Source organism: Egretta garzetta, unplaced genomic scaffold, assembly GCF_000687185.1.
Source record: "Egretta garzetta isolate BGI_Z169 unplaced genomic scaffold, ASM68718v1 scaffold40, whole genome shotgun sequence".
NCBI classification, from domain to species: Eukaryota; Metazoa; Chordata; class Aves; order Pelecaniformes; family Ardeidae; genus Egretta; species Egretta garzetta.
The window spans coordinates 4,425,981-4,437,759 of record NW_009258484.1 but is presented as its reverse complement, the minus strand read 5'-3'; the positions used below and the strand labels follow the sequence as shown (position 1 = coordinate 4,437,759).

Genomic DNA, 11,779 nt, shown 5'->3' with positions numbered 1-11,779 from the left:
AGGCAGCTGCCTTCTGTTAGTAGAAGGTCACGACTGGAAATGTTAATCTCCAACCTCTAAGCCAGGGTGTTTCTGTGTATTTACTTGTACCCAAAGTTCCTGAGAGTTTTCCATATCTAATAGTACCCATGGCGATAATTTGCATGATAGAGAGACTGGATAAAAACACGGTTGTAGGTAAATGTGTCCCCATTGAACAAGATGGATTTTGCAGCTTGGCATCTGCTGGGAAGATCTGCCAGTCTGTGTCCCATCCAAGAGAGAAGTAACCAGTTATCGACGGTTGTTTGGATGCTGGGCAGCACTCAGAGCTTCTGGATAGCATGTGGTGGAGGACAGACAGACAGGCAGACAGGCAGATGGGGCAAAAGTTCTCCAGGGCTCAGTCCAGTGATAATGTTACTTTCATTAGTGTTAAATCCCTACTGAAGGTAAGGTTTTTTCATAAGGCTTTTCCCCACCAGAATATGGGCAAACGGGAGCAGGGCAGTTACAGCTGGTGAGCGATGTGCACTTTGGACGAGGATGCTTTCCAGACCACCTGGCAGAAGCCGTGGGACTTTCTGCGGCCATCCAACACCGCAGCCTGTGCTTCCCTGCCATCTCTGTCATGGGGTCGAAGCCAAGGAGTGAACATGCTGCAGCAATTATGTTTGGCCGTATTGGGCTCTGTATTGCTAAAATGGGGGTACAGTTGCAAAGTCTGAGCCTGTAAAATGTAGAATACTGGCAGCTGTCACTATCTTGCAGGGAGTGAGTTTTAGGGGGAAGGATGCAGGATCCACCCTTGGTAATGTAAGATATTTTTGTGCCCACCCGTGATGCTCACAGCGTTTGTGTACTGCCCATTCAAACATGCCAGATGGATCAGGGGCTTTTGCTTGTGACCTGGAGATGTGGAGTCTCCTCACTGGTGAGGCTTATGGAGATGTAATCAAGAAGGGAGCAGCAGCGTTGTTGAGCTTCACCAACATTATTTCTCTTCCCATCTACTTGTGATGTGGTCGGGCACTTGCAGGCAATGACATGGTAGCCCGGCTGGTCTCTTCCAGCCTTTCTGCTGTTCCACACAGCTAGCCAAATGCTCAGACATACTTTAGATATCAAGGTTGCTATTTTGCTCCTGTGTGGTAAGAGCAATAGATACCTTTCCACATTATATATCCTCTTAGACATATAACCTCTTGTTTCTCTGGGCTTCACCTGTATACAACGAGTGAGTGAGTGAATGAGTCTGCGGCTGTGTTGCTCTGACGGGTTCACTCTCCTGTGAAGCCATAGGAAGTGTTTCATGATTCAAGATAAGAAAGACCTTCACTTCCTCCTTCTGTGCTTGCAGGGCTGAGCTGCCGCCGAGGCTGCATCATCCACCCTGACAGCCCGCTCACAAAATGGACCAGGAAACCCTGGGAAGCGTTGTCCTGCTTGCCATCGTCACCTTGATAAGTGTTGTCCAGAACGGTAAGACGAAAATAAGCATTTATTTAAGGGCTAAAAGGGAGCCGAGAAAAGTTCAGGATGATGTATCCTGATCTGATCTTTGGATAGATATTCTCTGGTTGTAAGCGCGTGTGTGCTTAGGCATGGCTTTGGCTTTAGAAATGATCTTCTAAGCATATAATTTTAATATAATGCCGTTTTTGCGGTATCTTGGCAGTTGCATGGTCCTACTCTTGTGATACTGTGAGTTTGTTCTACATATGTCAGCTGATGACAGGACTAATATGCTGGGGTACCCTGTGACAATATGCATTTCAATTTGATGACTGAGACCTCCTTTCCTGGCTAAATCCCCTAACGTGGGCAGGCAGGGCTGCTCTTCAGCCAGACCCCTGCCGCCAGGGCAGGGGCCAGGGCCCTGGGGGGCTGCAGTGGGTCAGACCTTGTCACAGAGCTGGGCGAAGGGGGCAAAACTGCACTGACTCATTGGAGGAGTCTGTTTGGGTTATTTGTGGGCAAGGAGCTCTCCTGCTTTCCTGCTTCTCCAGGTCCTACAGTCCAATTAACCTTAAACAACTGCGGTCCCAAGAACACTGCGCATTTCCTGCAATGGAGAAGTTTCCTTTTTTAGCCTTATTCAGACCTCTATGGCCCCTGCTATTCTTCAGAATTTTTAAAATAAAACAACAAGTTTTTCTCTTGTGCAAATCTGGTTTTAACTTGAACATTGTCTCTGACAAATACTTAATAATTTTAGCAGGACATTCTGCCCAGAATACAGAAAAGGGAGTGAGTTTTGCCACACCTGCATTGAGATCGCCCAGGTTCAAGGAGAGTCAGCAGTGGGATGGGGGAGCTGGGGGGCTGCTGCAAATGCTAGAAATCTTCTATGAAGGCTTCTTGGTACGCATGTGAGATTCCCACTGAGGGCAAACCCCACATTCGGTCCTAGGAAATGGGCTATTCTTGGGCTACTGCTGAGAAGGGAAGTGGTAGGAGCCTCAGCATGAGCCTGGCTGCCAGAGAGCGACAAAAAAAAAAGAGATGCAGACGTTTAGTTTTGACATAGGCACTAAATGCCACATCGTTTAATCCAACACTGAATACCACATCGTTTAACCCGGTGCTGTTTTCTGGTAAATGCACAGTGTATGATGTCACCAGAATATGGCACGTTGAGATCAGAGCACATACCGCAATTAAAAAAATGTGTCAAATATAAATTTCTTGCTATTTAGCCAGATTACTTTGTATACAGCTTTTTCCTCTCGCTCTGAAACTCAGGCATTTGCCTTCCAGCCTGACAAGCGCTTTCACCTAATGGAAATCTGTCTCTGAGATTATTGACCCAACTGCTGCAAACGGGCAGCGTGGCACTCGGCAGAGGACTTGGCATGCCAAGCACGAGTGGCACACAGCCCTAAACCATGATTTCAGACCTTGCGCCATCTGATTTCCTCCTCCCAAGCTTTCTGTCTAGAAGGACCTGACCGATACGCAATCCTGCAACGAATGCAGTACTTAAGGCAGTAGAAATGCTTGACAAGGGACATCAGTTGTACCAAACTCTTCCTATGGCTCTGGTTCAGCTTGGGCATCTGCTTGACTGTCTTTAGGTGCATGAAGTCAGTGCCACGTCAGTTCAGGTTTATATGCTTTCCTGCATCTGACGCAGGATTAGAAAAGCATTGTTATTCCCAAAGCTGGAGGTGGGCTGTGGTGTTTCCCCAGTCTGATGTCAGTTTACTGTCACCTTGTTCATGTTGGGAATCTCCATATCCCACACAATGACTTCTGTGGCTGGGTGCTGCTGAGTCACACATGTAGCTTTAGGTTCTGTTCTTGCATCAGAGAAATGTTGCAGTTTAGCAGCTTTCAGGGCGAATCAGAGGTCATTGCTGAGCAGACTGGGACCGAGGAAGCAAAGGGAAGTCAGTGGACAGAAGGGGCAATCTGCATATTTGCCAGCACTTGCTAGGTTGGAGCTTCCGTGTACAGTTTCTATTGGCATGAACTTGTGAAACAACCAGGCTTGGGCTGAACTCTTATACATTAACTTGGCCAGAGTGGGACTGCAGTAGTGGGTCAGGCTCAGGGCAGCTTGTGCAGCCCTGGAGCCTTAGAGCATCATCTCCTGGTGCAGCTGAGCTGAATTAAACTCCTCAACTCCAGCCCTGCTCCACGCACTCATCTCATGCTGGCTTGTGAAACCACCCTCTTGTCTTGAGGTTCAGAGTAAAGAGCAGGAAATATAACCATGGTGTTGCAAGCTGCTTCACATTGTAGTCTCCCATTTCTTCAGTCCCAGGTTGACAGGAACCCAACATTGCTGAGATGTGAGTGCAGACCTATGGTGAGGTCCACCCCTGGATGTGATCTGTCAGCTCTGCTGCGGTCCTTTGCAGAGTTTCAGCCCAGCTGAACCTCAAGGCAGCCAGGACCCACCTCTTGAGTTGCCTTCTGGGGAGATTTTGGGAGCCTGCAGGGCGTGAGATTGACAGGGCTAGGGAGCCACAGAACTGGGGAGCCACTTTCAGGGTGAAAAGCTCACTTGAAGCAGGAGACTCTACCTCTCCATATGACAATGAGATGCTGGGTTCCCTTCTGATTTACTGCCCTCACACTGGGACCCCACGTGGCCCTGAGGAAATACAGCTGCTGCAGTGGGTTGGAGGTGATCAACCCAAGCATTTTTTCTTGTGAAGTGGTGGATGTCTCATGTGAGATGGTTGTCTAAGCTGTTTCTTGAGTCAATGGAGAAAGATCAGCACTTCAGTGGGGTGGTTTCTCTCATGCCAGTAGCTCTCTGAGGGATGGATTGACCTCTGGAGATGCCTTCCCTTTGTTTCCCTGTGTCACTCACTGTTTACAGAAGTAAAGCATCCATCTCCTCAACACTTCTCCATGTCTCTGAAGTGAGGTGAGACAAAGCAAGCTCCTCACCCATGTTGCAGGTGTACATGATAATCCTACCTCTGTCCTTTGCCCTGATGCCCAGGGCACATCGGAGATCCCTACACCACATCAGAGATGGCAAGAACTTCCAGGACGAATGCCTGGACCTCCACAGCCAGATCCTTCCCAAGAGACCCAGCACCCCCATGCCTGCCCAGCCCTGATCCCAGAGCCTGTGCACTGACACCTCCAAGTTCTTGTCCTCAGTAACCACCATCACGTTGGCCATGTCTGGGTTCAGCCTGATGGCTCTCAGCATCATGGAACCTCCTTGCAGCAGCCCACTGGCATTTGGGAAGTGGCAGCACCTGTGGCAGTGGAGAGGGAGATATATGTAGCTTACTCTTGGCTTTCTCTGAAGCTGTGACATCTTCTAGTGATTTCACATGCATGCTAAAAGGAAAGGAGGAGGTATGCTACATATCCCAGTGAGCCCGTGGCAGACCCAGACCTGCAGGAAGTGGCTTCCCATCACAGCAGCTTTGCACTGTACAAAAAATTGCCATCCAACCTACTCCTCTTCAACTAGGTCCTCTTAGACACCATAGGCAGGTTAATAACCCATGCCAAAGGCTGGGGTGGCACACAGATGTAGATGCCAAGGAGCTTTTGGTGGCTGTGCTGTCTGCCCTGGGCCCCCCAGGGCCAGCTCCTCCAGGAGCCGGCCAGTGCAGCGTGCTGGTGGCAGTGGGAGGGTCTGCAGCCTGGCTCAAAGCAGGGATGCTGGCTTAAAGCTCTGTGGGATTTTCTGGAGAAAGGCTGTATGTACCCAGGGAATCACTCAACAGTGGAAGGCGAAAACCTCAGTAGCTTTTAGTGAAGGCAGTGGAAGTTCAAAAGACCTCCGTACAGCATCAGTGGGGGGAAAAAAGAGGCAACTCTTCAGATGCCAGGGGTGAAAACGTGCAGCTTATCAAGTTACGCTTTTATTGTTATAATAATATCTTTCTTAATGGGTTATATTTTATATATATCTTTGGCTCGTGTTCTAAACCGTAGGGTGATTTGAGTACACTGAGATTGGATGCACGATAATACAAAGCTTGCAGCTCGTAGCCTGTCAGGGCTCTGTCTGGCGTATTTAGGCACATGATTGATGGTCTCTGGTTTAGTGTCATCAGATAAAATGTGTTTGTCAAGTGCCTGATACATTATCTTAAGGTGCTGCATTTTTGCAGCAGCTAACACCCTGACACAACACTGTTGCTTAAAAGGAGGGTACACATAAGACGGGCACATAGAAATCAGTCGTCAGGACCAGGTTTTCAAAGGGCCTTTCTGGAAAATGAACCAGCCCTGCAGGAGAGCGAGAATTGGGTCGGGCAGCTCTGTCTAGAAAGCTTTTTTCCCACTGGAGGCACAAAGGGGCGAGTCTGGGCTGTACTTCTGCAGCAGAGAGGTGAGGGCTGCTGGGGGGAGGTGAAGCAGGGCGCCGAGGTGAGAGCCTGCTGCCAGTCACATATCAACATGTGGGGATGTCTGAGGTCACATCGCGCTGTGCCCTCGCACAGAGGGTTTGCTTATACTGTGGTGACAGAGCGAGCACGCTGGCCACATCCTGCACCTCCACGCATCCGCGTCCCCTCCTGCCATCCAGCCTGGATGCTCATGAGAGCAGAGCTGAGCCCACAAAGCCCAGTTCCTGCAATATCTCCAAATTACATCTCAGATCAAACACTTTGTGGTTTTTTTAACAGCTTTTTTTGCTAGCAAAGTGGAACATGAAAGCAAACACTGCAACGGCAAGGGGTTCCAGCGGCCGGGATCCTCTGCCTTCGACCGCGTCTACACTGCCAAGTAAGTAGGCAAGCCCTGAGGAGTCGGTGGGGGCAGAACCTTACCCTCTCTTTGCTAGGGTTTAATCCAAACCCTTTTGGGGTCCAGAGTTTGCTCTGCGGTCCTATTGCTGTGTGCATTGCAGTGGCATATAGACCCATGGCTCTCCAGTATGTTTGCTGGTGAACCCAGTTCCTTTCCGGACACCAGGTGCTGTATTTATATTGGACTCACAGCCCTTATGTCTGTTATCTCCCTTCATTTGGGAGCCCGTTCACCCAGCAGCAGCTAATGCTGGAAGTGTGACACAAGCACAGCCGGTGTCCCGAGGCTGCTGTGGCTCAAAAGGAAAGCGATAGCAGAGAGATGCTGATGTACCACGGAGCTGGTTGGTGGCAGAGCTTGTACAAACCCATCGGTCCCCGGGCAGCTCCCTTGGCCCAAGGCTCTCTGCTTCTCCACCACATTGGTACCCCTTGTCTTTGACATCCCTTCAGCGAGAGCAGAGGGAAAATGAGTTCCAACCCAAAAGACACAAGAACATAAAATATTTTTATTACCCGTGAAGCACTGATGATGTGCTTGAAACTGGATGGGATGTTCAAGTGCTGCCCTTCCCAAGTGTGCAACCTCTGCCAAGGGCAGAGAGCTTCCCCCTCGGAAAGCACTCCCGGCAGCAAGAGGCAGCTGGAAATCATTCCTGTTCCCTCGCAAAGGCTCCTGTTAACTCTGAGAGACACTCCTCTTTGCAGCGTGATTCTCCTTTTGCCAATTTCACGCAGCTTTCAGTGCCACTAACTTGATTAATACGGCTTAATGACAAGGATTTTCCGAGCCAATAAAGCACACAGCATCTATTGTACACATGCCACGATCAAACAGGTTAGAGGAGGAAAGTGGCTTTCCCAGGTGCCAGGCATGTGCGTGGGGCGGTTTCTTATCCTCCTCAGGTGGGACAAAGGCATCCATTATCCGGGAGAGGACACAGGGAAGCAGACCTGTGGGCGAGGCAGCCGCCGTGTTCAGGCACGGGCACGGGCATGCCAGCCCGCCCCTGGCAGCTGCTTGCCGCAGGCAGCTTGGGGTGGGTAAAATCCCACCCGCAGCAGCGTTAGTGCAGCCCAAATTCACTCCCCACCATCCTTTGCTGGTGAAACGTGTTGTTTTTGTTTATATTTCCCTGTGTTCTGATCTCTCTCTGATGAATTCCTTCCTAGCCAGAACTGCGGACACGCGTACCCTACGTTTCTGGCCGTGCTTTGGTGCGCCGGCCTTCTCTGCAGCCAAGGTAACACAGGGGTTTTTTCCCCTCTTCATCCTTGCACCACTTTAAGCAAGGGATGGCGAGTGCTTTGGGACCAAATTCTCCCGCAGGGGTGGGACCAGTCTCACCCAGCTGTCCTGCAGCCACCCATGCTGTTTAATTAGAGCACGCTCCCTGGCACAGTTTATGCCAACAGACGCGTTCCCAGGCACCATTCAGGACAGTCTGGGCCAGAGACATTTCCCATAAAGGCATTATGGATGCGATCCCTCTGTTTTGGGTGGAGGGTTTAGTACTTGGATGCCATGTTATTTACCCTTGGGACTGGAAATGGGCTCATTTGATTAAATCGCCAGAGCTGCCAGCCCTTCCCAGCGCTGAGGCCAGCCCAGGAGTATTTGCCTGCATTTCTGAACATGACCTCCTTCAATGCCATTTGAGTCATCCTAAAGTTGAGTATTTTCCTGGGGTCCATTGCAATTCTTTCTGCAAGAGAGGAGTTTCTTGACCAGAAGAGGAGGGGCTTGTGCCTGCAGGTGTGGGGAAAGCTAGAATTAGGGGGAAAAGAGGAAAAACCCCTTTTTATGTGCTCAGAAATGAGTATTGGAGCATAGTATAGTCCCCCACCTGCTCCTAGAGAAGTGGATCTGTCAGCTGCCTTTTATTTCTGATGGAAGCAGTGCCTGAGCTGGCACTCTCCTTCCCGAGCCCACCATGACCCACACTGGGTTTCTGCAGCTGCAGGCAGGATTATACCTGCAAAGTCTTCAGAAAAGGTGGTGTGAGAACAAGGCAAGTGCTCTTTTTCCCACACAAAGGTCTCTGTCCTGCTTCCAGTGCTCATCCATCCCGTAGCCCAAAGCTGCAGGTTCCCATCGCCCAGTCCAGCCCACGCAGCAGATGGGGACGGTACCTAGAGTGAGACCCAGGCTGGTGTTTGTAACGCCTTGTTTTACCCTTTTCCCAGCTCCTGCTGCCTTTGCCGGCCTGATGTACTTGTTTGTGAGGCAGAAGTACTTTGTGGGCTACCTCGGGGAAAGGACTCAGAGGTAAGGACTTGCAGAGCCTCTTTACAAAATCCAGGATGCGGCGGCAGCGCAGCCAGACACTGCCACTTCCACAGGAGCAGCCGCTGGCTCACGGTGCTGCCTGTGATGGCTGCTTGCACGGGGGAGCGCAGGAAAGCCCCCCTCTTCTGGGTGGTGGGGGACGCAGGAGGTGCAGCGGCACCGGGCTCAGGGGAGCTGCTGGAACAGAGTGGCTGCTCCAGCAGCTCCTGCTCACAGCCTCTGCAAACCCTCATGTGTGTTTGTGCCACTATTTGCACAAGGTCATCCTTATATATTAATAAAGCTCTTTACATGTATGTGGAGCAAGGCTGTCCCACAGCCTGTGATAGCTGAGAAGACATACAAGTCCCTTGGAATAGCCCCTCTTGTAAGCCCCAGCCTATGCTGAGCACAGGAGGCCAAATCCAGACCCAAATGGATCCTCAAAATGGTGTTTAAGAGCTCGCGGCTGCCTTGCAATGCAAGACAGAGCAGAAACTTGTTCCCTCTGTCTCAGTCCCTGAGGTCTTTCAGGTGGTCTCAGTGGCAGAGTCCAAAGTTGGAGGATTTCTCACGTGAGATGATACACATTAACAAATTGCTTCCCCCCCTTTCTGTCTCCTCAGCACTCCCGGGTACTTGTTTGGAAAGCGCATCGTTTTGTTCCTGTTCCTCATGTCCGTGGCTGGAATACTCAACTACTATCTCGTCTTCTTTTTTGGAAGTGACTTTGAAATGTACATAAAAACGATAACCAGCGCGATCTCTCCATTGCTGCTCATCCCCTAGCTCCCCGCAGCACTGTGGGGGTCAGCGTGCTTAATATACCGATACCCAGAAGCAGCCATAATTCAACTGTTTAAGAAATGAACCCGTAACCCTTTTAGATTGCTGTAAATCTCATGCTCGATGGGCTTTGTAGTTTGATTTAACCTTGCTTTTTGCTTCAGGAAAAAGATTTATCATGAGCACTCAGCACGCCCAAGGAATGGTAATAACTTCCAGTTAATTCTTCCGAGCTTTTTCCCTAAACTGCAGCTTGCAAGTGGATTGCGTGACTGGAAGGGACATTGTATACTTGCTTTGTAACTGCGTTGTACTTAGCTCTTGTCCCAAAACCCAGGAGCCTCTCAGCGTCACTCCTGACCGATGGCTCCCGCATTTATCCTCACGCACAGGCACAGCCTTTCGCCAGCACCCCGCACGCTCCTGCCCGTGCAAAGGCACGGACCAGCCCCTTCACCAGTCCTTTCCCTCCCTCTTGTCGATGACCGAGCTCCCGCTGCTTCAGGAGGGTGGCAAATTGGCCCCTGTCTGGTCTTCCTTGTTAAATATTCATGTGAGTAAGGCTCCCGACACTGATCTCATTTACACTTCAGCCTTTTTGTTCTCCCAGAGCTGTGGAAAAAGGTCTTGTGTAAATGAGGAGCTGGTGTATTGACAGTGGGGTTGGTTTTGTTTTGCTTGGCTTTGTTTAATAAAGCAGTCTAAAAGGATGAAATCTGTTGGCTCCCGTCTCCTCCGCCTGGTGCATGATCCCGATGCTCCGCGGCTCGGCACGGTGAGCGTAGTGAGGGGAGCAGCACTGGGCTCTCTGTCTGCGCTGCTAATCGCCCTGGCCATGGCCTCGCAAGGGCGCGCGCTTAACAACTCCCTCTCCATTAGCAAGTTCAATTTTCTGCCTCAGTTGCTAACTGTGTGCCCCTACAAGCCCACACCGAGGAGTGGCTTGATTAGAGAAGCGGACCAAGGTAGGCGAACAAGCAGGCTGGCGCAATCTTTTTTAAACATTGCTTCCCTACGAGTGCTTAAGCTCTTAAGCCTGTCTGATTACCACATGCAGGATGGCTAAAGCTGTGGTTTATGACTCCTTCGGGAGGGACAGAGACTCCTTGCTACATGAGCAGAGGGTTTTCAGAGCTGTTTGCAAAAGGAGGTGCAGAAAGGTGCCTGCCTTTGCACTACACCAAGGCGCCTGGGTTTTGTCCCTGCCCGATGCGTGGCAGAGGCACTTGTGCACGGTTGCTCTCCCGAACACCCACCTCTGCCATCGCTACACCTGACCATTCCTAGTGCCAAAATAACACACACCTTTTTTCCCTTGTCTTCTACAGGATTTTTAGACATGAAACATTGGTAATAGACATATTTATTGCATAATAATTAGCTAATAAATGTTCTCGCTGGTTAGAATAGGTAGTTAAAAAAAAAAATCACCTAACCTCCTAACCCATCACTGCTGAGACACCTTATCCCCAGGCACAGCGTTTATGTTCCTGCCCTCCCCTCCTTTCTCAAACCACCCTGACACATTCCAAACACTGCTTCACCCCGTGCTTCTCTGCCACCCTCTCTCTCCATAGCTCATCAGCAGCCGTCCATCCTTGATGGTGACCCACCACCCCTCTGCCCACCAGGGGATGGCAGCACCTCAGAAGGAGAGGGGTAACCCCCATGGCCTGGAGTTACAGAGCTCTTCTGCATTGCCAGTATCAGCAAAGGCTCACGCTGCCACCACCGTTACCCAGTTCAGAGGAGGAGATGATCCACCAACACCACAGTCCTGGCTCTCCAGACAGTCTGGTCTCCCTGAGGTCTGAGACTTCTTTATGGAGACCATCACTTGTGGGAGGTGGCTGTCCCAACCCTGTATGTTCACCTTGCAGTTCTCCCCAGCTGGATGAGTCTCCCCTGGTGCCTTTTTGTCCTCTATAGCAAACAGCAGCTCACTTGACCTCCTTCTGATGTTTCCTGCTAGCATGAGAAGAGGCGCTCCACCAGCCAGCTATAAAGAGCAAAAGATTCAAATGCCTATTTTGGGTCAGGTAATCCATCCCAGCATGCTCAGGCCTCTCTGTTGACACGATGGTTGGTTTTTACACAGCTGTATTTATGTGAGATCAGGTCATCTTCTGAGGGAACTAAGGCCCATGTTTTGCTGTAATAATTTATTATGCAAGAGTATCTCCCTCATACTTCCTCAAAGCCTTTCTGATAACAAAAGAGATGAAAATGTAGGCAAAAATCTATTTTGCATCTAGCTATAAATGGAAATGGTGATAGGTTCAGTAAATAGGCGGTACATAAATTGATCAGTGTGTAAATTCTCTGCGAACATCACGCTGTGTTTTCCATGTTACAGGCAAGCCCCGTGGTTGCATTTGCCTTCCCACTCTTTCTGCAAAAGGAAGGCAACGTCAGTGCTATTTGGGCTTTCCCCACTGTGTTAGACAACTCCAGTTTTTGTTTTCAGCAGTAAAACCACCCTGATCTGGGTGGGATGGTTGGCAGCACC

General features: G+C 50.2%; 1 protein-coding gene across 1 annotated transcript; it reads left to right on the top strand.

The window, feature by feature from the left end:
- The first annotated feature begins 1,345 nt into the window (after window positions 1-1,345).
- Window positions 1,346-9,962, top strand: LOC104131734 (arachidonate 5-lipoxygenase activating protein). The gene is made up of 5 exons (XM_009644943.2): window positions 1,346-1,461; window positions 6,093-6,192; window positions 7,389-7,459; window positions 8,403-8,484; window positions 9,111-9,962. Exons 1-5 carry the CDS (start codon window positions 1,392-1,394, stop codon window positions 9,271-9,273), a joined length of 486 nt encoding a protein of 161 aa, XP_009643238.1. The 5' UTR covers window positions 1,346-1,391; the 3' UTR covers window positions 9,274-9,962.
- Window positions 9,963-11,779: the final 1,817 nt, after the last annotated feature.